Source organism: Myripristis murdjan, chromosome 10 (genome assembly GCF_902150065.1).
Source record: "Myripristis murdjan chromosome 10, fMyrMur1.1, whole genome shotgun sequence".
NCBI classification, from domain to species: domain Eukaryota; kingdom Metazoa; phylum Chordata; class Actinopteri; order Holocentriformes; family Holocentridae; genus Myripristis; species Myripristis murdjan.
The window spans coordinates 21,404,614-21,429,129 of NC_043989.1; the positions used below are offsets into that span (position 1 = coordinate 21,404,614).

General features: G+C 42.9%; 1 protein-coding gene across 1 annotated transcript; it reads left to right on the top strand.

The window, feature by feature from the left end:
- The first annotated feature begins 1,865 nt into the window (after positions 1 to 1,865).
- On the top strand, positions 1,866 to 24,127 carry LOC115366392 (putative methyltransferase NSUN7). Its single transcript, XM_030061811.1, has 13 exons — positions 1,866 to 2,066; positions 2,562 to 2,949; positions 8,401 to 8,459; positions 11,143 to 11,267; positions 11,405 to 11,557; positions 12,376 to 12,559; positions 13,528 to 13,762; positions 14,170 to 14,313; positions 15,179 to 15,280; positions 16,946 to 17,081; positions 17,729 to 17,852; positions 23,002 to 23,263; positions 23,441 to 24,127. Exons 2-13 carry the CDS (start codon positions 2,595 to 2,597, stop codon positions 23,800 to 23,802), a joined length of 2,241 nt encoding a protein of 746 aa, XP_029917671.1. The 5' UTR covers positions 1,866 to 2,066; positions 2,562 to 2,594; the 3' UTR covers positions 23,803 to 24,127.
- Positions 24,128 to 24,516: the final 389 nt, after the last annotated feature.

The window sequence follows — 24,516 nt, forward strand, 5'->3', positions numbered from 1 at the left end:
CAAAATGCTCAAAAGTGGATCTTTGAGCCATCCAGGCAGTAATAAAGCTAACACAGCTGATGAGCTGCATCAGTGCACCTCAAACCATTTCTCCACTGTATCTTGCCAGTAGAGGGCACTCCTCTTCCACAAACTGCTCTAGCCAATGTGGGACACCCCACACCTTAATATTTGATACTATATGGCACCACAGAGATGCGCAAGGGTGTGCCACAGAACAATTCGTGAAAAATTTCCATGTGTGTTCAACTCATAAATGTCTCAGCTAAAATAAAAGAGTCATGGATCACAGACTTTGGATGGAGAGTTATTTCGCTCCCAGGACAGCAGGCCACACTTTTTCCTCCCTTGCACTGTTGTCATAATTAACATCTGGAGGCAAATGAAACTGAGTTAGTCTGTAATATTTGCTGAGGGAGTAGGTGGCATGTTTCTTGATTGTTTCTGGCTGAGTCTCTCCACTGTTGGCGCTTTTCGGCAGGAATCTGACAGAAATGGTCAGGAGAGTCATCATTTTTGATCCCCCTCTCCAGAGTGATTGTCATGCTGAAGCACGGTGTGTCTGATCTGGGTGAGAATATCTTACATTTGCTCTCTGTGGGCAGCCAGCTGCATTGTGTCCCATTAGTGCTCAGTGAGCTGCAGGGGCCATGGCAGGCAGCAATCACCCTGTGAGCCCAGGAGTGGGAACCATGTAATTTGCACAGACAGAGAACCAGGCACCAAGGGAAAGACTGCTGGGGAAATTACCACTTGGAGGACTATAGTCTATCACCACTTGGAGCTCCATGGTCTATCACAGCCTATGTCAGTGTGAAGGACTCTGTGATGGTACGGACAATGAATTAACTCACGTATGACCAAGCATGTTCAGCACTATAGCCTGATCTATACGAGGAAAGTAAATGAAAATTTGCAAATCAACACAGAGTAGTATATTACTGTGCACTCTATGGGATGAGCTATTGAATCATGAGTCTCTAGCGAGGAGAGTAGGGGTACTGACCACCTAGGGCCCCAGGCTGAGAGATAAAACATCAGAATGATTTTGTGGTCTCTGAATAACACTTTTATCTCTCTCTTTTCCAGTTCTGAAACAGGGTTTTGTTGAAATCTCCAAAACTGCAAACGAACACGCAACAGCAGCTTGAGTTATCCAAGCTACTGAAACAAGACAAAATAATTTGGGTTTTTCCTGCACAGACCATTAACTGTCTTCTGTAGACAGGTTTTGAGCAGCTAGGGGAGCACTGGTGAGAATATGCTCATGACAATCCATAATTTACGTCCTGTGACTGATTGGTAAATGAATATATGGAAGTGCATTTCATTTCTGGATGACTAGACATAGTCACAATGTTTGTCATAGATGACATTATGATGGTGGTGTGGGGATCACAGGGGTGTGGAGGGGGGCCAGAATTACCTCTAGGTGCTCAGGGTCCTAACTATGCCTCTACTTTGAGACCAGCAGCTGTAGGCCATCTGCAGCTGATTTAGGGTTGTATAACATTATTGTTCAGCGGTGCTCTCATTAGGTTTTGTATGACATAACGCACTGTAAAACTTTAACAAGCACACAGTGTTCCAGATTGGCAGAGGACATCCAGCGTTTAAAGAGATTAATTCCTGATCCGTGAAGAACAGGACCTTGAAATTAGCATACTGTTGCCATAGCGACGGAGACACGCTAATCCAAGGTGCTCCGCAGTGTTGACAGACATTGAGAAAGTTTGTTTTTTTAGTGGAAACCTAACCCCTGCTCAGGCTTTGGAAAGTAAAAACATTAAAAAATATATATTTTTTTTAGGGATAAGCGAGGTCAAGCTGTGAAGTTAGCCTCCATTGACAGTGTCCGAGGAGACGCCCAGATTTATGGATGGAGAATTTAACGTGAACGTTACTCGCGGTTGAAACTTTGAGTTAGCTTTAGTCTTAAACCTTTAACAGCTAGTTACTATAAGATAGCGTTACAAAAGTTACACTTATGTTATTCGAAATATGACGGGATATGGACAATGGACAATGGTAATTTTGTAAGTGGAAACAAGACGTCCTCTCATGAGGTAAGGTGAATCACATCGACAAAGTGAAGTTATATTAGCCATATTACTCGTAGCCTACAAATCGTTAAGTACTAGTCGGTTAGCAATTCAGCTGTCTTAATTTAAAATAAACAAATAGAAAAAGTCAGAGTAATTTGTTTCAATTTTTAATTTGTTCAAAAACTGTATTAGATTTAAAGCCAGTAGCATTTTTTAAATTCAAAATTCCAGCCACCGTAATTAACAACAATGGCATATTTTAGAGTTTAGGGTAGTGTCATGTTTTTTGCAGCCTAAACTAACTTGACCGAGAAACATCTGCCCAAGTAGGACTAGTTAGATACTTCTTTGGCTCTGAACTCTAATACAAAACAGTTAGTTTTTGTGAGCAAACAAAGAAAGGCCCAGATTGGAGGTTACCTATGCTTGTCAAACATTTAATCTAGTGTATGTGTGCAGGTTGGTGTGCTATTGCAATCTTGCATACAGGGACTTGTGGGTATGATATGTTTTCAGGTGTCCTGAGAGGGCATACACAACCGTGACAGAATGGGGAGAAAAAGAAATGGCCCAGGGCACTCCAGACGCTCCCCTGCTTGCAAGACAAATTCTGAATCCCAGATTTCCAGCATCAAAGACCTGTCTCTTCCGGATGGTCCATCCCACGGTGAAATCCCTGTCCTTCATCCAGATCCCTCCACACCTGGTCAGGGCCTGGATGAAGCGGACTTCCTAGACAATGTCTACCTGCTGGCGGCAGCCGTCTTCCAGAACAATCACCTAGAGAAGCCTGCTGCCCACCGGTTGGTGAATTATGGCAAAAAGACAGGACTCCTTTTGCCTGAGGTCAAGGATGAGGAACTGCAGAGAAAAGCTTATGAGCTGGCCTTCAATACACTTAAATGTAAGTGACTTTGGTTGGTGATGATCTTCCTTCCTTTTCTTTTCCTCAGTCCATCAATCCTTCCTTCCCTTATGCTTTCCTGCCTTCCTTCTATTCTTTTATATACTTGCTTTACGCACACAAACAAGTCCTCCCCAAAACAAACAAACAGACAAACAAACACACAGACACAAACATGCACACACACACACACACACACACACACACACACACACACACACACACACACTTTGAGTCTTTCAACAACTTTGGCATTGGTAAAGTGTTGAGTAACCTCTGTTTTGGTACATTAAATTGCAACTAGAGCCTATTTGATGCTTAGGCAAACAAACTGCTATTTGAAATGAGAATGAATAGCCCCAGGGAGGTTAATTGGCAGGTGGAATTGAATGTAGATAGATGGATGAAGGGAAAGTAGAGAGGAAAAAAAAACGCTTGAATGACCAGTAGGAATTCTATGTGATGCTGCAAATCAATTTGGCTCTTAATCTGTTATCTGGAGGCAGGGTGGGGTCTCGGTGGCCGCATTCACAGGGGTGTGTAATCACCATGATGATAAGGGAGGGGAGGTTAGCTGGCTGTCAGAGCAGCCAGCTGGGTGGAATCGATTTAACTTGCTCTCCATGGATGGAGGGGTCAGGTAGCAGGAACACCCTTGCAGCCATGAATGATTTTATTCTTTTGCTCTATACAACTGCTGCACCTGGATAAGCCTCGAGTCTACACGTCCTACAATTAATGCAGATAACCTTATAAATGTCCATCGTTCCCAGCTCCAGAGCCCCACAGCGGCAACTGGTTGGAGAGCTGTAGGTCAGACTATTAAGGATAATATATCAGAACATACTGCAGAGGTGCTATCTTATCACCATTAAGTCCATCTACCTTTTTAACTCTGTCCATTTCAGGATGCCTGTCTACTCTGACCAGAAGGAGAAATTTGCCATCACTATAGGTGGATGAAACAATTTAATTTCGCCCCAAGGCAAGAAAAACATTGAATTGTTGCTGATTGTGATAGGCTAGCGTGTACTTTTTTTTTTTCAAGTTCACCCTCATTCTGGTAATAGCTATTTTCAAGACAAAACGTCCTTTGTGTTATCGGTACCACTTTGGCACAATTTTTCCCGTCATCCTCATCCCCTCACTTGGCAATCCTGGAATGAGTTCATTTGTAGAGCATCAGTTTGTGGGGTAACACAATAGAGCTAATAATGTAAAGCAAATTGAGCAGCTGAGAAGCCATTATTGGGTGGCTTATTGGATAATCAGCAAATTCATGCACTGGTCAAATTGTTCCTCATCTATAATTTTCCCTTTGTGATCTGGACCATACTCTGAACAGATCATGCACAGATAAAGACATAGCAATGGCCCTTTGTACGCGTGGTTGAATCAGTTCGTAAATCAGCTAATTTGCATCATGAGCATTTGATAGAATGTATGTCAGTGTTCCACAGAGGGTGATAGCTGGAATGATGATTTACCATCGAGCTGTATGCATTCACATGATATAGGCTAGACATGATTGGTGGCTTGCTTGATCTCACATTTGTTGGCCACATGATGGACTCATTCACACTTGCTGTGTGGTGAAATTGGGTACTGATGAAATGACACAGCCTGGAAGCCAGCGTTAATCTCCCCTCCACCTCCTACGGACAGGCCGACTTTAGGTGCAGAAATCAATTTGCTGCAACACAACACTCATGCAGGCACACACACACACACACACACACACGGATACGCATGAACACACAACACATCGTTTGTACACTGTCTGGGAATGACTGATCCAAAATTGAGCTGAGGTCAGTTGGTAACCTAGAGAAGAAATGCTTTTGCAGCAAAAAACACACAGAGTAAAATGCCAATGAGCTCCGGTATTGATCTTGTGATTATAACTCTTATCTGCTCAAAACAAAAAAAGTTGCTCAGTAAGCGCTCTGTCGGTGGTAGAGGACACAGACTTGTCTGTTGCTGTGCCTGTCAGTCAGTACCAGAATAGGGAAAAGAGTCAGTTCATGATGGTATTTACCTTGATGGAGGTTTGACATTTCTTTTTGCAAACAGAAAGAAGTGGAGATAGCCCCAAAACAAATACTACCAGTGAATGACTACTTCTTTCTTTGTCTTTGTTAACATCTTTAAGCCTTTTTCATTTCTTTGCCCTCTCCCATCTGTTGTTAAAACCTCTGTCTTTTCCTACCTTGTTAATTATCCACTTTAGCACTGATTTACAGATGTTTTTGAAGTCAGGGTTACATATTTTGTTGATTTTTCATGACCTCTTTCTGCCTCAAGTATTTGGGGAATTTAAGATGTGCAAATATTTCTTGTTGAATTTCAACTTGCAGAAATTCAGTAGATGACCTTGTCACTATCAAAGCAAGCTCTCCTCTTCCCGTCTTTCTTTCCTGCTTTCCTCATTCCCTCCACTCTGTGCTCCACTGAGAGCATTTCTGCCTCATTGTCCACACTAGCCGACTGGGCTGCCAGACGCCCTTGTCAGACAACTGTGGTTGCTGCGTGCTCTGAGTGGAGCTGAAAAGGTTCTTTTGACCAGTTGGGGATAAGCTAGACTGTTGGAGGAGAGGAACTGTTCCTGTTTTGCCCTTGACCAAGATCAGGGCAGTTACCCCCAGCACGCCTCAGCAATATCAGATTGTACAGGTAGATAATATGTAAGCTATCTTTGCCATTTGGTCCAGCAGTTAGTACATCTACTCTTTAGACTCGTCTGGTTAGATTGATGTGAAATTGGGTGTATAGATGCAGAACGCTGTTGTACAAACGCTTGAATAAGGGCAAGGGGAGCCTGAATTCACGTCTGGGCCTTTCTTTCACACAGGATTTCTTTGAACAAAGTCCTTGTTACTCACTGCTTATTGTGTGTTACCTGAAAGGGAGCCACAAAACACAAAAACAGCCTCATCAGAACTACTGTGAGTGTGTTGTGTGTCTTGTCCCTCCTATTGGTGTAGGACAAATTAATTCTTAGACTCAAACGCAGTCAGTTTTATTAAGACAGATGTTAGGATTTGGGAAATGTTGGCTAATCCTACTAGTAACTCAACACTGTGTCTGCAGTATAACGATGTCTACTATAAGAGATTTACAGTCGAATTTTCTGTTTTACTCAGTCTGCAGCTGTTGATTTATAGGTTGTAGAGGAGTATGACCTCTACAGACCCAACCATGTTGGGCCTTTCTGGGGTCTGTGCTGCACTGTGTGCAATGAGTGGTTATCTTATAAGGGCTTATCTTTAGGGCCTTCTGCAGTAATGGCCACTATTGTAAACATTGTTGACCTATGGCTGCTATAAATTAGACCACTGCTGATGGGATGGCTTTCTTTCGCCAAATAAAGATAAACTCTGCTGTGTCTGTGTGTGCAAACATTTGTGTGTTCCTGGCTGTCTGGGTCTGTATATGTGGGTATATATCCTGTCCTACGCCAGGTCTCCCTAGTGTCTATTTGGCTGAGGCCCAGAGTACAGTTTGGCATGATTTGTGATGTTGTGATAGGTTAGCTGCAGTGTTTGTTGTTGCCATGGTGTCACAGTGGATGGGCTCATCGTCATCATGTTAGCTCCCTGTGGCAGTTTTAGAGGACCTGGGTGTACTGATCAGCATCATCTGTTTACAGTCTCTCTTAGTCAAGGTAGAAAAAAGTCATGGTTGAGGTGTTGTAACATTCAAAAGTGTGGCCTAACTAACTGCATGTGATCCCTAAAAACTGCCTCTTTTTTCTTTTCCCGTCAAAGTAATGCATGTTATCAAAATAAAAGTCCAACACTGTGACATTAGTTCATCATATTAGGGAAATTTGTGAAGTAGCAGGGTGACTCTTTGCCCTGCAGCGTTTTTAAGTGCTATTAATCTCTATACATAATGAAGTTGAGAGTGAGAGTCACACTTTCAAAATGGTGGCTGTCTCAATTTGGAATTAAACTCTTTGCTGATATGACACCCAGCCAGAGAGAAATAGCGGGGTATAAAATCTAGTTGTGGTTATTAATATTTTTGTATAGTAGCTAACATCATGGTACAATTTTGGTATTGCTTAAAAGCTTCTGAAATTACAAATGTACCAGTGGTATCAATACCTGGTGATGTATTATTAAGCATTATACAGTATCACAGTCATCTGTCATTATATCAGTATAGTGGAGTGTTAGTACCAATAAGTAGGCTATCAATACCAGTAAGTTGTACTGATAACAACTAACAACACCCAACCCTGTTTCTTCAGATTTTATTCACTCCTCTGCAATGGCATAAAGAGACTTTCTCTAAGTAACATTGCCGAGACTACTAGTATAGAGAGACTGTCCATTCTTCCATTTCCAGTATGTAATGAGCAAACACTGCATAGGTATTAGAGGCAGGTGTTCTTTAATCCTGACAAGAGAAAGTGTATCATGATGCTTTCTCTCTGTATTCCTAGAATTGATAGGGAGAGTCTATTGTTTATGTGAGAGACAGGAGATCTGAGGGGGCGTGTGTGTGTGTGTGTGTGTGTGTGTGTGTGTGTGTGTGTGTGTGTGTGTGTGTGTTTCAGAAAGAAAGCATCCAGTTGGATAGCGAGACAGATGCTGTCTTCATGATATGACAGCCAGGGCATGGGGATGAAAAAAACCTATTATGAGCCAGAGATAGCTCCCTGATAGGCAGCTCTGCCTTCTTTCCACCTCAGAGGTCCTTCCTTTACAGACCAGTGTCCAGATTTGATAAAGCATCACACTAGTGTTAGTCCATCATGTCACCCACCATACTGTACGATGAACCGCAGGTGGTACATGACAAAAAATGTGTTTTTTGACCTTTATTTATTAAGAAAAAGTTGTCTGAGAGCTTTACAACAGCAGTCCAGTCTGGTATTAAATGCATGCATGCTTGTTACATTTGATTTGGCTGATCATGTTCGGATTTAGCCCATTCGTAATCATTAATGTCATCAGTCCTTCAATTTTACACACCCACTCACTACGGACACAATAAATGAAAGAAATGAGGCAAATGAAAAATCAGATTAACTCAGTTATGGACCAAATGAATGTTTAATCATTGGAAATTAAAAGCCTGTCTAATTGAATTATCTTTTCAAATTTATTCACAATTGATTGTGCTGCCTCTTGGAGGCTCTCTTGCTCTTATTCTCAATCTCTTTTCTTTGAGACATGTTCTCATCATTAGATATGGATTTGCCCTTCAAAGCATTTATTTTAACAGTCTATGGATGGGTGTTATTTTTTTTGTGTGCATTCATCTTGTGCTCCAAATGGAACTGTCTGGCTTGGTTTCTAGGGATAATTAGACACTGAGATAAACATTGGGACTTTTGCGTATCATTATTACTCTGAGACACTAAATGTGTGATGAAAATCTCCATTCCCACATTCTCTTTCTGTCTTGCTACCTAACCTGATTGTGCTTTATCCCGCACAGATCAAGAACTGCTAGAGGACATCATGATTGACAGCTGCTTTTACCTCACTCAGCCAATGGTGAGTGAAAATAGAGTTCCCTAGAAATAGCCTTGACCTATACTTTATTTGAAATGTCTGCACTCAGCAGTAATTGAAGATGTTTCATCCCTTGGCCTTTGTCAGCATTACATGTCAGGCAAGCACATTTGTTATTTTCAATCTGCTGCTGTGCACCAAAATCTTTCAAACACATTTTCAGTGTGGGCATTACTTTTTATTCTGAGGATGCACCAGGCTAATAAATATACTTCTGGAGTATGCCATTCCCTTGCAGTTAGCTTTGATTTCCAAAACTTCATTACTCTGAAATACACTGACTGTTCCCTTCTCGGTACCCACGGTGCCCATGTCCTGCTGTTCATACAGCAAAGCCTCTTTGTTCTGTGCTTTAGACCTCTTATCAGTAGCAGTAATATTGATATATTACACTGATATACACTCCATTCATCAACTCACAAAGCACCTTGTGTCTTTTATATTCTCTCGCCTAATCAATGACAATCACTCCCTTTGGAGCGACACGTCTAAAAGGTACAGTGTGGCAGAACAAAGCTGGCTATGTCTTTTCCTTTATTGCTTTTCTCAAACAAAATGCCCCATTAATTAGTGATGGAATCAAAATGCTGTAATGGCCCAGGGGCTGTGTGTTTGGTTTGTGAGTGTTTTTTTTCCCAGTGCCTATCCTACATTTGTCCCTAGGACATATGAGCTCAATATTATTAGTAGTGCTAAGGCTAACACCAGGTCATAAAGGGAAGATTCCCAGCACAGCCATGAACCTGCGGCTATTAGACAGAAGAAGAACTCCCTGCTAGTTGTCTAAATGAAGAGCTAGTCTCAGGAGGAGATTGGAATGTACTTTTGCCCCACTTTTAAAGAAATGGTATACAGCAAAGGGCTGCATAAATTGCTTCTCTAACAGAGTTTGGACGCTGATAAAGCATGCAGAGCACAGATCTACTCTGCGTAAGGCGCTGGCTCACTCGCATGAGAGAAGAGTGATAGAGGCAAGAGCTTGTGAATGTGTAAACAGAAAATAGAGCTGTCACAGTGTCTATACAGATCCTAGACACCCCATGTCTGCTTCAGCGAGGGCATGGACGTATACAGACACATGAATGTGTATTTGCAAAGGCAACTGTGTCCTCACACAGACACACCCAAATACACACACACACACACACACACACACACACACACTGTAGCTGAGTGAAATATGGCCTTGGGTGAAATGAATGGGTCTCCGTATGTGTTGGTGGCAGGTCGTTACTCTGCATCCCACCAGCGAGACAATAAAGCCTAGACACAATGAGACACTCTTTAGAACTCACTCTCACCTCATTTTACACTGCTGGCATCTATAAAGTTCAACCTTGATAGAGAGAGGAGAAAGAGATGGGCTAGGAGAGAGGGATAGGCTGGCTGGAAAGGAGAAGGGGGCACAACGGTGCTAGAGAGAAAAAAGCAGAATGAAAAATGACGATATAGATAGACTTGCGTGCTGAAGAAGCCCAAGGCGCATTTGATCACAATGGAGAGAGAAAATGAAGCCTAAATCCTGTGGAGGATGGAAATAGCCTGAGTGAAAATGTGAGATCTGGGGAAGCAAGCTTATTGGGTACAGTGACACATTTAACATGAAATAGGCTCAGGCCTCAAATAAAATGAGCCATATGGAATGCAAATTTTTAACACATCAAGCATACAAATTCATATGATGAATCTTCTTGACAATAGCTTACCTCTCTATGTCTGGACTGGACTTCAGCTCTAAAACTTTTCAATTATACAGTATGATTGTGCATGGCAGGCAGCCAGGTTGCTAATACCTAATACAGTTAGAGCTAGCATTAAATTCCTGATGCTATAGACTGAACAGAGCCAGCATGTTTAGTTTAGACACATTCCCACAATGGGACGCTGTTGCCAGGCAACTTAATGACAGGGAATTTCCCTACACCCAAGGGATCAACCTTGGTAGAGGGCGAATGGAGAAAGAGAGAGAGAAGGAGAGAAGGAAAGAGAGGCTAGTGCCAGAACCTGTGTCTCTATCCAACCTTTCCAAAAATCTGATTAAAAACCCCTTGAATGAATAATGAGTGGTGGCTAATTCCTTAGCTGTAGCGTGAGCCAGTGTTGCATTCTAGCGTCTCGCCCCATTAGTCCAGTAGTGAGGCCATGGCAAGCTGTTGCTGCCGAGCAACACCATCTGCCACTAATGTGATCGGTGCCCTCACACCTCAGGGAGACAGAGGATGTGAGAGAGAGGGAGAGACAAATGAAGAGAAGGAGAGGTAGAGGCTTCCTCCTGTGTTTAATTAAGCAGGAGCAGGGTCATGGCGGGACATCCTGGAGCTTTGTGTGTGCACGTGTGTGTGTCGCTTCTGCAAGCTGGATAATTCAATTTCCAGATCAATACAGCTATAATACCAATGCACTGTGCCCTGCATTAGGTAACCATAGTGCTATGTCCAGTAGATTATTATTGAATGTCAGGCTCTTGGTTGTATTTACCTATAAACTGTAGATGCCTGCGGACTGTTGACCTTGTAACCATTTTGTAATAAAACTTTGCTCTTCTTTCATATCAGTAAAAACTAGCGGGTTTACCATTCAAGCGTGTTGCCTCTATCCATACAATAACTTTCAGTTCTCGTCATAATAGAAAGTCAACAGCTTATTGTGCCTTGTGCTCTTCTAGCCAGATGATCAGATGAGCCTGGTTGCTGTGATGCTGTTTGACTTCCAGGACAGAAAATTCATCCCATGGAAGTGTCGGGGGGAGTCTGTACAGGAAATCGGGGATGTGAAAAACCTCCTCCTCAGGTAAAAAAAAAAAAAAAAAAAAAGTGTTTGATGAGATCATAACACCGAAAAATAAAAAGAAAGCAACTGAAGCCAAAATTGAGTAAAAGAGGGATGAAAGAGGAGCGAGAAAAGAACAGTGACTTTGTGTGTTCTAGGTTTAAAATCAAGCTGGCAGCCGCTCTAGCCCGCTGTCGGATCAAACATAATCTCTTGACTATTGACTGCATTCTGCCAGAGAGTCTAAAGACAAAACAGGAGAGATCCAGCCGCCTGCCGCTCTACGCATGGGTCAACACACTCAAGAGCAGGTCAGCTGCACACATGTATACACACAGTATAGTACACATTCTCATACAGAAAACCAGAGTACATACTTCTTACATGCACAAATCAAAGTATTGCACACCTGCACATACGCTCATGCAGGTGCACACTGAATGCATACGCACGCACACATGCACACACACACACACACACACACAGACACACAGACACACAGACACACACACAAACACACATACACACACACACTCACACACACACACACACACACACACACACACACACACACACACACACTTTTTCTTGGTGTGTTGCCCAGTGTTTTATGGACCAGGTGCCCAGCTGACATCCAATTAAACTGCCAGACTACGTGTGTGTGTTTGTATGTGCGCGCATATATGTGTGTGTGTATTTGTGTGTATGTGCTTGCATGTGCCCAGACAGCCTGATTCAGTGACTTATAAATCCTGCTGCTCTGGACAGATCCAATCAGCAGCAACCCTCAGCACACCCTGGGACTGTAAAGGTCACCTGTTGGGACTATTGGTGTGTGTGTGTGTGTGTGTGTGTGTGTGTGTGTGTGTGTGTGTGTGTGTGCGCGCGCGTGTGCACGGATCTTGGCTTTTGCAACACACACATTTCTATAAAAGATAGTAGTTAAAAATAGAAATTCTGCATGCTGTTATTGCCTATGATGACACTTTCCCTCTTTCTACCACCTTAATCTGTCCTCGTTCTCTCCCTGATCCTCTCTCCTCTGCTTCTCTCCCTGCCCACTCCTCTTCGTCCTCTTCTCCCTTCCTCATATGCTCTCTTCTCTCATCCTCTCGTTCCGTTCATCTAGTCTTGATGAGGTCCAAAGTGTGCTTAGGACAGCGGGCGTCTCGCAGGTGAAATCAATCAGGGAGCTGGAGGGCCAGACTTTCTGCCAGGACACCCACTGTGGGGACACACTGGTGTTCCCTACCCAGCTCAGAGCTGAGCTGTACCGCACCGGGCTCCTCAGTGACCACAAACTCATCATCCAGGTACAAGCTGCACACTTGGAGGCCTCTGACAAAAGGAGCCTCCCCTCTACAACATTTCACATTCTGTCCAGACCCACCAGTCTCGTCTGATATGAATTTCCTTTTGTAATGGACCTGCTAAAATTGATTACAAGACTGAGATCCCTCATGCCAAGTTGGATTAGTTTCCACTGATAGAAATATTTCACATAAATTCCTCTCATCCAGCCAGACCTCACTTTGGGCCATAAAGAATTCCTCTCCCTTGGAGGAGGAGAGCAGTTTGAACATTTAATTTCTAGTCCATTAAAGTCAAGCTGCCACACAAACTGTGAGCAGCACACAGCACCACACAACCCTGTAAAATCTGATTGCGCAGCCAAATTCAATTAAGTATTCAATACCACTGCTAAATTAATCACCTCTGCCTGTCTCCATCCCTTCTCCCTCACTGTATCTTTCTCTTTTTTCTTTCCTCTCTCTTTTTAAATGTCCTTGTTCTTCTTTGCTGTCTGTTTCTCCTGACAAACCTTGTGATCTGGATACTAACTACAGAAGCTCAAGCCTGCCCTGTGGTTCCACTGGGATATTTTCTGCACTATTTCCAGAGGGAGCCCTGTTGATTGAAGGACATCTCTATTGTAATCTAATTGCACTGCTGCCTTCATTCTTTCTCTACATATCTCTTTGCCCCCCCCCCCTTCCCTGTTCGCCTCTTTACCCACTCTGCAAAAACTCACATTCCCTTTCCTCTCTAATCTAATCCCTCTGAAGTTCTGTTTACCCAATCATAAAACTTGTCCTCTTCCTCCTTTCTCTTATCTCAGTATGGCTCTCTTTTCTTCTTCAGTCTGCAGAATACTCTTGTAGCTCACTGTCTGTTTCTGTTGCTATGTACTGTGTGTGGCAAATTGGATCCTGAAGACTCAAACTCTGTCTTTTTGCTAAACTTGTTTGTTTTTCTCTGTGCATGTACTTCATGTATGTAGGATAAAGCCTGCAGCCTGGGCCCAAATGCAGTGTGCTCCCTGCTATCAGGGGAAGGAGATGTTCTTATGGCGGGCTGCTTCTCCGGCCTCACTGTTGCACACACTGCCTCTCTAATTGCTGGCCACCACGAGGCCACCAGCAAAGACCAGTCCAAAGTCTACGTCTGCGTTGGCCATTGCACAGCCGCCCAAAGGGAGGAGCTACAGGACGCCGTTACCGACATGGGCTGCAAGAGTAGGCACAAGATGGATGCATCATTTTCATTATGGCAAATTTTTAGGCAACCTTAAATTCAGCTTTCTGAAGGAGCGCTCACAAGGTTGACGGCTTCTTTCATGAGCCAACCAATCACACCTAAGAAGCAGGGATTGACAACAGATGGGCATAAAAATGGAAAAACCACCAGTAGAAAAGTAGGAGTTGGCAAATTCACAGTTTATTGACTTTACTGACTGTGTTGTGATACTTAAATATTTGAAACCTATACCTCAACTCTGTTTGGTGATGATGATCGTTGGTCGGTATTATTATTTATTTATTTATAAGAAAGTGGAACATTGTGACCACACCCTAAGCATAACAAGTATGTTTCTGCATCTTGAATGTGTGTTAGTTGTGATAGCTGTATGCATTTTACTCAGATGTGAAGCTGATACCCGAGGACTTCCACTGTTTGAATGGTGGTGACATACGGCTGCAGAGGGTGCGGGTCATCCTGTTGACCCCTCAGAGTTCTTTGTCCGCAATCAGCAACCCTGTTGAGTTTATACTGCAAGAGAAGGAAGGTATGTTCTGGTTGATATGCTTCACTAGAGTCATAAACCCTGTGGATTTTTTGCAGTGAGAGAAGAGGCACGTACTGTAGCCTAGACTGTAAACCCTTAACCTTGTTGGCTTTATTCTGTATAAGAAAGGAAGTTGCCTCTTTTGATGGATTGTCCTGCATATTCCACACCTGCCATTCTGTATCCCACAGCAAATTCTTAACCCTGCACAGCACTTCATACTCTGGAATGGCAAGTTTTAGGACAAGAAAACAGACAATGCTCCTGTCAACAAAAAGGACAATGTGTCTTTTCAACTGGCAGAAGCCTTTAAAGGATAGGCAGGAAGGATAGGAGAGACCTTCCCAAAGCAGAGCCTGTTGGAAGAATATGGAAATGAAGGCACTCTCAGGAAACTCCTCTGAGATGATTCTGTTCCTTATTTTTCATTTCCCTTCATCCTCCTCAGAAATGTTGCCATTTTGAAAATTAGACTTCCTGTTCTCTCAGTTTAAAATGAACTCAGAGTTGACTTAGAGTTGAACATTTGGGAGCCCTGGTGTTAGATCAATTTAAAGTGAAAACTAAGCAGAGATTTAACAGTAGATTTAAGCTATGTTTAAAGTATGTAAACCATCTTTTGATCCAGTTTAAAGGTTAATCTTTGTTGGTTCACTTATAATTTGCCTATACCTGCTAGTACTGTACAAACCTGTCTGAACCATCCACTTGTATCTCCTACAGGAGATTTGGTTTTACATTACTTATTTCAGGGTATCTAGGTAGCTCACAACCCATAATTACATAGTGCATATGGTTAGAAGGCTGGTACATGAATATGAAAAATGAGATTCGTTTCAACTGAAGTCCCTCATCATTATCTCAGACACAGACCTGCTGCAGGACCTGTCCCAGGGCTCCATCGCCCAGAGCAAGCTGGAAGCTCTGGTAGCACAACAGAAGAAGAACACTGATCATGCTCTGAAGTGTGAGTGTTGCTCACCAAGGAACCTTGATGCTCACATGTACACACACACACACACACACATACACACACACACACACACACACACACACACACACACACACACACACACACACACACTTCACATATGCTCAGTCTCAAGTGCCTTTCACCTCTCTGACACAATGAAGCCTATACTTCCTAATTACCCAATCTCATATGCCATTAGAGTGAAGCCGGTGGAGTCCCTGGGAGATTGTCTGAGTCTTAATTAGGAATGCTAATGTTGCTCTTCACTGGTCAGCCAAAGTCTGCTGCAGCACAGTTTAAACAAGTGATCGCTAATAATACTGTTGTGTATTCCCTACACTGCCATATTGTATAGCTGGAAATGACATAATAAAACCTGAGAGATTCAGTTATGTTCTGGTATGTACAAATCCGTTCTGTTTTTCCCTCTCTGATAATTAATATACTCTATTCTATTCTATTCTATTCTATTCTATTCAAGAAATAATGCATTTCTCCTCTGTTACCTTCCAGTGTATTCTATTGTATTCAGTTTACAAGTGCTTATTGTTCTCCGTGAGTTATGCTCATTAACCTCAGTGTATTTATATTGTCCAGTGCCTGTCTCTTTTTTGCATGGCCTAGGGCATGTTCATTAGGCAGGTAGAGTGTGTCTGTAAGGGACGACTTCTCTAATCACACTGGCATTGATCGCTCCTCCTAAACACTTTTGCTACGGTAGATGCTTTATAATGGGGCTGTTAATTAATAGCGGTTGTGTATCGACTGTCTGCCCAGAGTTGAATCGATATTAGAATTCCAGGTCTTTTCTGAACAAATGTACATGGGAAAACACACAGACATACACACACAGACACATGCACACAAACACCTCTGTAGCCCTTCATGTCTGAGATGTGAGTTGTGGAAGAGGGCATATGATCATTCATTATGTCAACTTTTGGACACACCTCTGTCCACTACTCCTATTAAGTCTTTTTTTTTTTTTTTTTAAGTTGAATTTCACATTTGTTTCAAGCTGATTTGCAACAGTTGAGCAGGTTTTATTTGTTGTCAGAATGCTGGTAATTGTTCCTGTCTGGCTATAATTAGTGTGCAAGTAAGAAATCAAAGCTCGAATGAAAGAATTCAAATGGCCGACAGCTGCACAAATCTGTAAGCCAGCAGCAGATGAATGAAATGAGCAGTGCGTCGTACGTGAACAGTATGAGTGAGTTAATATTTAAGCACCCATTTCTTCAAAGGGATCTTTGAGTGAGGAGGGTTGTTCTGTTTGAATAATCAAATTGAATTGTCATAAAATGGAAGAAACTATTTTCAACTGAAACACGCGTGTGCTTCTCTGTCTGCCCTGTTTATCTGGACATGAAATGAGTTTGCCGTTAGGTGTGCGTTTTCATGAATTTGTTTAGGCTACAAGAGGCTCCATTTACATGTCTTAATGTAATGTGTCACGGCTTGATTCAGCTTTCTTTTAATTTAGATGGCACATTGAAAAAGGAAGGAAATAAACAGGTAAATAGGTGAAGTAGGACAAAATTGTACAATATAAATTCTAAACAAATCAAACACTGATGTACAAAGATGAAAACTGTGGTATTGTGACACCATACTGCGTAAATTATATGTTTACGCTACACTGTGTGTGTGTTTCTCTAGTCCCAAAGGTTTGCGCAGTTGTATACTCTACCTGTTCATCGTACTCAGAAGAGAATGAGGAGGTGGTGAACAGATCTCTGGAGGAGGCCAAAGCCAGAACAGAGCAGGAGGGGGAGCCCAAACTACCAATCTTCAGGTTAGCCTCAGTCTTTGTACATTAGTATCTGGTGCACTGCACCTCAGTATTAACTTTCTGATTCTGTCTCTGTCACTGCCTCTCTCTTTACCACCTGTCTGTCTACTGCTCTGTCTGTCAGGCTGCTGCTGATCTCCCCTCAGACAGGCCTCTGTCAAAGTCTCAGCACACCTCAGGCAGAAACTGAAAGAGATTCAGTGAAAATGTAATCAAAGGTGCCTCTTGAAGTCTCTAAACACAGTGGAAAGGGCAGAGAAAAATAGATTTTTTTTCAGACAGCCTTTCCATACATAGTGGTATTTTATATTCTTCCGATCATTTTCTCTTTGTGTGAATTTCAGTACTTGAGAGTTGTTGAAGTTTACTGTTCCTGTGGACTTGAATCCAGCATGTGTGCCTCCTTTCTACACTATGCTGGCCTGGAGTGCCTCAGCGCCTCAGGCTAGCATAAATAAAACATAACTAATATTATTGGTATGGATTGCAGTGACTTTGTTGAGACAACTGGTGCTCTGGTGTGCATTGATTTATTTAGTTGATTTTTAATATTTAGGGCCATATCTTCCATGGTTGTATTTGGTTGTACTCTTAACTGCCTCTTTGGATTTCTCCCCTATGTGTGTGTGTGTTGTATGTGTTTTATCAAGGCCAACCCCATCATTCCCCAGCTCTTGTGGCCTTGCCGAAGGCTCTGAGGTCACAGGTCCCTTCTTCAAGCTAGAGCCCTCGGAGCAGAGTAATGGCTGTTTCCTGGCCATTCTCACCAGAGAGGTGAGCAGCACTGGTGCAGTAAGGCATACCTCGCAGAGAAAAAACAGTGGTTGACCCATGTGAACTTGGGTTGGGATGATTTCTGTAACCTACTCTCAGTAATCAATGCTGTCATTCTCTACTTGTCTCTCCTTACTATCACAGTAAGATTTTGTATCAATTATGCTTTTTTTATTATTATTATTATTCAGTACAGCAGTGAGCACAACAAAGGGAAGGAAAATGCTCAAAAAGTGCCTATCTGTCATTAAAGGCATAATTCACCCATTTTAAAGTATTTGATATTATTATATTTGATATAATTTACTCCTTAAGTGGTATTTAGGGCAGTAGTGATGTTATTTTCCAGATTTTGTGTATTTTGGGTATTAATATTTAATGTCATAATATAAAAAAAAAAAAACGGCTTTAAAAGCTGCATGTATACATGTAGCATGTAAACTCTATACACCCCTGCAGTTCCTTCTGATTGCTTTTTTCAGTTTTTTGTAGCTATACATTTCTGATAAAACAACACCAACAATCCTCTGTAGCTTCTCTCCAGCAGTGCAGCCCAAAACCTCACTGCCAGGTATGCAGGAAGAGGCAGATTTAGCTCATTGATGTACCAGCAAACTGTCTGGGCTCCAACGACAGAAAAGTTCCATGCTTCGCGGTGGACATGACCGTAGGCTTTATCCCGGCGGGATGCCTTCGCCTTGTTCGACTGTTTGTTGTGTTTTTTTTTTTTTTTTTTTTTTTTTTTTTGCCTGTCGATTCGTTCGATGTTCAAAGTGATGTGCAGAGAAAAGATGCCCATGAGTATGGTCCTCCCAACATACACACACACACACACTGAGCTGAAGCACTGACTAATCCCTCATTTACGTCTGCTGAGGAACTCCCCTGTCCTCCACCCGCTTTCATCCTTGGATCCTAAAATAGCATCATGCTGTTGGCTCTCTCATGCGCACACACCAACATATACACACACAACAGAGGGAGGGAGGGACCATTTCTTAGGAGTGTGAAATTAAGAAAGTCTGGGTTTATTAGGGAAGCCTTAAGATAAATGTTGAAATTGTGATGCGGCAAGCAGGCAGTGCTGAACACTGGCTGTCAGAAACATACACTCACTGAGAAAGTAGAGCACACTTGTCATGAGAGTGTATGAGACTAAGGAAGAATAGAGGCTTACAGAATGTTGAAAAGGGTTTGTGAATGTTTCGTGTTTTGGCAGAGGGAGAAGAGAGAAAGTGGAAGAGCTAAGTGGCGGTTTGAATGAAAGACGGGATGTAGAGAGCTGACGTGGTGAGTGCAGGGAATCAGGGTGCTGAAGTTGAGATCAGGTGAAAATGAGTGTCACGTTCTATGACAGGAGCTCAGTCAACCCCTTGAGAGAGAGAGATAGGGAGGCAGACAAAGAAAGAGATCTGACAGCTAGAAAAAATAAGATAATGTTATGTCACAGAACTCAGTGTCTGGTCCTCTCCCAATCACCAGCCAGAAAGAAGGTGAGAGATGCAGAAGAAGGCAGAGAGATAAGTGTGAATGAGTTTTGAAATGTGAGAGAAATCGGAGGAGCGAGGAGATCATTGTCTGGGTCACAAAGACATGGAGGTAGTAATCTGGTAAGTCAGGAAGGGATGGGGAGATGAGAAGAGAGAGGGAGAGCGAGGGAGAAGTCAGCCTGGGATGTACAGGATGCAGGCAGAGCTGAGAGTTGGCTTCAGATTTCATAATCCAAAGGAGACAATCAGGAGAGAAGTGAGGGATGCTGTGAGAAATGAGTTCTAGTCCACTGTGAAATGTGAGAGCAGGCGGAGGTGATGAGAATACTGGGAGAACTAAACTGACACACACACATATTCACACTTCATAATCGATACACAATGGACCCTTCTGGCACTCCATACATAACTTCATCCACAACATAGTTGCAGGAGGAGACCTACGTTGTTGGTCGTGAGTTGTCTGCCTTTTTAAACAACTATAGTAGAGTGCAGCTGACTTCTCTGCTCTGCAGGAGAACCATCGCTGGCAGACAGCTCTGTGCTATAGCTTCCCGTTTGCCCATTTCAGCACTGTGAGCTTCTGTAAGGAATGTATCAATGAAGGCCCGACTAGTGTATAAACACTGAGAGTGGGATAAACAGATAAGTCTCTCTCTCCCTCTCTCTATCTGTGGGCGGTTGTTAAGTGAGGCGTTGAGACTTCAGTCACAGCAGCTAAGCCCTGCTGTAACTGGGCTTTAGCTTCTGAGTATGTTGCAGTGGAACAATATGGAAGGGGATGGCGCTTATGACTGGGCTTCCCCATATCAGCATAATCCAAAAAACAGCCACATTTATGACAGCCATCCTCACATTATGAAATCTACTCTCATGCTTACGACGCCAGTGCTGGGCTTATTAAGCCATTTTACCCCCGCTGGGTGTGACAGAGCTCTCCTGCACTACAGCATCTGTTCCTCCCTGGCCATCCATCATGTTTTATACCTCCACTGATAGGAATGAAAAGATAATCAAACTGCTATTATGGTGCCTCAAACAGGATTTTTTGCCCTACCTCCAATAAACTCAGCTAATCAAAAGTTATTGTGGCACTCTGAAAAGCGCCATAAAAATAGCAATTATATAAGTGTGGGAATGCAGTCTGGGTTGGAACGACTGTCATAGCGGAGCCCAGTAAAGTTCTTTATGAGCTTTACATACAAGAACAGCCGGGAGCAATAAAGACAGGTGATGTGTGTCTGGCCCTTTCCAGTGGAAGCAGACCACATCACAGCTGGACTGTTCTGTAAAAGACGTGCAATGATGAAGGACAGATTTGGAGGATATTCGTGAGAAAGCCAGAACTCTCTACTCAGTTTTGCTTTGTTTTCAGGCAGTAGAAATGCTCCATCCTTTAATTGTACTTTCAGATTTGGTTTGGTGACCAAGATGCAGGGAAGACAGTCATTTTGGACACAACTACTGTAACACAATGGCTGTGGTTCAACTCCAGGGTTGGTTGTAACCAACAAGCTTAGGAGAGTATAGAAGGAAATGAGAGATTTAAAGAACCTGGCATAGTTGGTTAGTGGAGATTGAGAGGAAGTAAGATTTGAAGAGGTGAAGTGGAGATGAAGGAGAAGCAAGGGAGAGGGTCTGTTGAATAATTCAGCGCCCCCTGTCTGTATGAGTTAACATCAATGGGGTTCAGGGCATCCTGCAAAGACTGCTCCAGAGGTGTGTTTGCATGTGTGCACACATGCACGCTCCTGGAATGCATGTACAGCCGCACAGGATTATGGACACAACCTGCACATGGCCACAAATATACACATTTGCATAAAAGTACAAACAAGCCTATAAACACAAAGCACACACAAATACATCCTGGCTGCAGCTCCCTGTAGTGTACACTGTGCGTGTGAATAATTCAGGTGTTGAGGAGCGCAGTAGGTTGCTGTGTGGGCTGGTGCTGAGACAGCAGGTGACCCTGTAGCCAGCAGAAAGGACACAGCGACTCTTCCCTCCCCCTCTCCTCTCCTCTCTTCAGCTGTTGTATACATTTATGGTTACAGACAGTTTGGGGTATTTTACTTGGAAGAGATGTGCAATAGTAACACTCTAAGAGATATGTATTGACTATAAAAAAGAAAATATGTGGACTGTTAAAGAAAAAATTGTTAATGGATGGAACACTAAAGCCTTAAGGCTTAAGTGTTCCAGGGAGGCCTAAAAATACAGCAATGGGTGAAACGAGACAAGACCTGGAATGATTTGACACCATCGTGTTGAGGCAGGCCTCCAGGCACCCAGTACACCTTAAGCTGCTGCGGTGCTTTGCAAATTATTTTCATTTTCAAGGTTTTATCCCATCCTGTTTTTATCCTAAATATAGGGTAGCCTGTCATGTGGCAATGTGACAGCCCAGGAGCATTACAATTCGGTGTTTTCGGTAAATAAGATTAGTAACTTGCTCAGCTGAGAAGCGGGCGTGGAACACATCAGCAAAGCCCAAGTGAAGATTCACCTTGCTACAGGCCAATCAGCCACTATCTAGGTCATTCTGTGCAGTTAGATGAATGAAATATCTAAATGCGGTCATAAATTAAAAGGCTGATAATACATTAGGTACCCTATCTGCTACATTATTTTTGCATTACTCAGCATCATCGCCAGAGATTTGTTGTCACGCATTTGCCAGTTAACAAAACAATTAACAATTCTACTGTAGAAACAGCTGTTATTTCCTCTACTATGTTTGATGCCGACAAGCCTGCTCAATTCGGCTTTTGTTACCTGGTGTAAATCAAGCTTTGGCTGCTTGGTTGGCATCCACATACACTCAGCCTGAGCATCACTCTGGGTCCGGGGGTCATGGCTGCTAGCTTTGTGTGAGTGTGTTGCCTTTGCAGGTTCTTGAAGAGATTTGATGTTGTGCCCGCAGCAGTGGATTGCTGTTTCTGGCCAGGGCACAGTTTGCACTTAACCATCACATTCTTCTCCTTTCACACGACAAATTTGAAGTGTATATCTCTTCCACACCTCAAAAATTGTAGACTGGTCTGCCATTTTTTCCCTACCTCCTGCACAAACTCTAGCCGAAGTCATGGGAGGTCAGGCGACTGTTGTGCAAGCATGCATGAAAGGCACATTGTTTACTTTTTTTCAATTTTTGCGACATTTCTGCTACAAAGTATTACATAACTGTAATCCCCTTTACTGTTACCCCAACACTGTTTAGCACTAGACAATAGCAGATTTATGAAAACGTTTCGTGATGAAGAGTAAGTATCATCATACATGTATGTGCTTATGTGTGGAGTCAGGCCTCTCATGTGAATTTACCAGCACTATGTATATTTTTTTATTTTTGGACTGGGGTGGAAGGATGGCTAATTGGTTAGTGAAGTCATCTCCCAAATGGAGGGCCAGGGTTTAATACCCCGTTCAGCCGTTTTGCTGAACTATCCTTGAGCTAGATATTAATTCCAACCTTACTCTGCACACCAACCGGAGGGTGAAAGGAAAATTTCTCTCTTGGGGGAGCAATAAAGTATATAAAATCAAATACAGAGTGTGAATACTGAATTTTCCATCACAAAGAAAAAAGTTTATGTTGAGTGTATGTATGAGGGTAGAGGGTTAATGTCATTTTCCTTATTTCCTATTCTTGTAAGCCTGAGCCAGAGGTTGTGGAAACGCCACAGGACGTGCTAGCCAGGGCAAATGCCAAGGGCCTGCTGGACAGGATCGGTTGCAATCAACCAGCCAGAAAAGAACGGCATGGAAACACCAACCGGATGACAAAAGGAAACCGTGCTTGCCCTTCTCAGTCTCAGCCCTCCATCAGTACCCAGTCCAGAGTCGATCAACTGCGCAACAGAGAGGCTAAGGGCAGCGGCTCTTCACAGTTTGCTAGTAGGCAACTGTCACCACAAGGTGGGCATAAATACTTTCAGCCCCAAATTTCAAGACAGGTTTTTGCAGAATGAGACATATTGTGTAGTTTTGATACATGTTAGAAGAACTAAACAGTGGTTTGGACTGAAATACACCACTATAATGTTTTATACAATTAGTCTTCATTTCTTTTCTCAATCCCCTTCCTCCCTCCAGCCAGTATTTCCTTGCCAGCTGCAAAGAACACTGCCTTCAGTCCCACACCTTGTACGATTATCAGCCAGGTAAACAAAACTGCGAGGAATGGAACCCGGCTTGCCAGCACATCCACATCCAGCACCCGCTCCACCCTGCATCCTGCCACTGCTGCCCCTGTTGGCCGTTCTCCTAGGGGCCGTCAAGAGGTGCTGAGGCCTGTGGCGCTCACTCTGCCTTCCATTAACTTCCCCAGCTTCTCCCAACCCCCAGAGTCCAACACCATCTATAGTTATGCAGCCTCAAATCAACCTGTACCCCTCCTCTGTGCCAGACGAAGTCACTCTAGGGATCCTGTGGCCAATCGCCGGCCTTGGCTTTAACACAGACCTTATAAACAGAAAGAATACAAAATGAATATTAAAATGTGAACAAAAAACCTTTGTGTTCAGCAAATGCTTACTTGACTGAAATCATTAGTGTTACAGAAACATTGGTAAACCCTAACCCTAACTGAGGTGTATTAAAGGTGTTATTAAATCATAGAATTTCATAGGACATATGCAATCATGAAGATAATAATTGATGTCATAGCCATAATTTTACTGTGCCATAACGAACAAGCTTGCCACATTGATGTGTGCCAATGTCAGTCAGTACATGGGGTTGCAGTGACCTGAAAAATGAAATAAAACATGGCATATTCAAGAAGCTGCTTCCTTTTCTTTTGGTAATGCATTTATTGTCACAACAGATTACATTTACATGGTGTAGAGATGAGTGAAGAACAGAATTGACATGATTTACAGCATCTTTCTTGTTTATTCTCTGTGTGTGTGTGTGTGTGTGTTTGTGTTTCAGTTAGACTGGACTGCATTCACAGAGTTCATATTGAGTGCAGGTGGTGGCCCAGGGCCATAATAGCGGTGTAAAAGTTCTGATAGCAGTGACAGCAGCCTGTTTTCTGCTGTGTGTGTTTGTGTGTGTGTGTGTGTGTGTGTGTGTGTGCGTGTGTGTGTGCTTGTGTGTGTGTGTGTGTGTGTGTGTGTGTGTGTGTGTGTGTATGCGTGAATATGTCAGTATGTGATTGGGAGTAG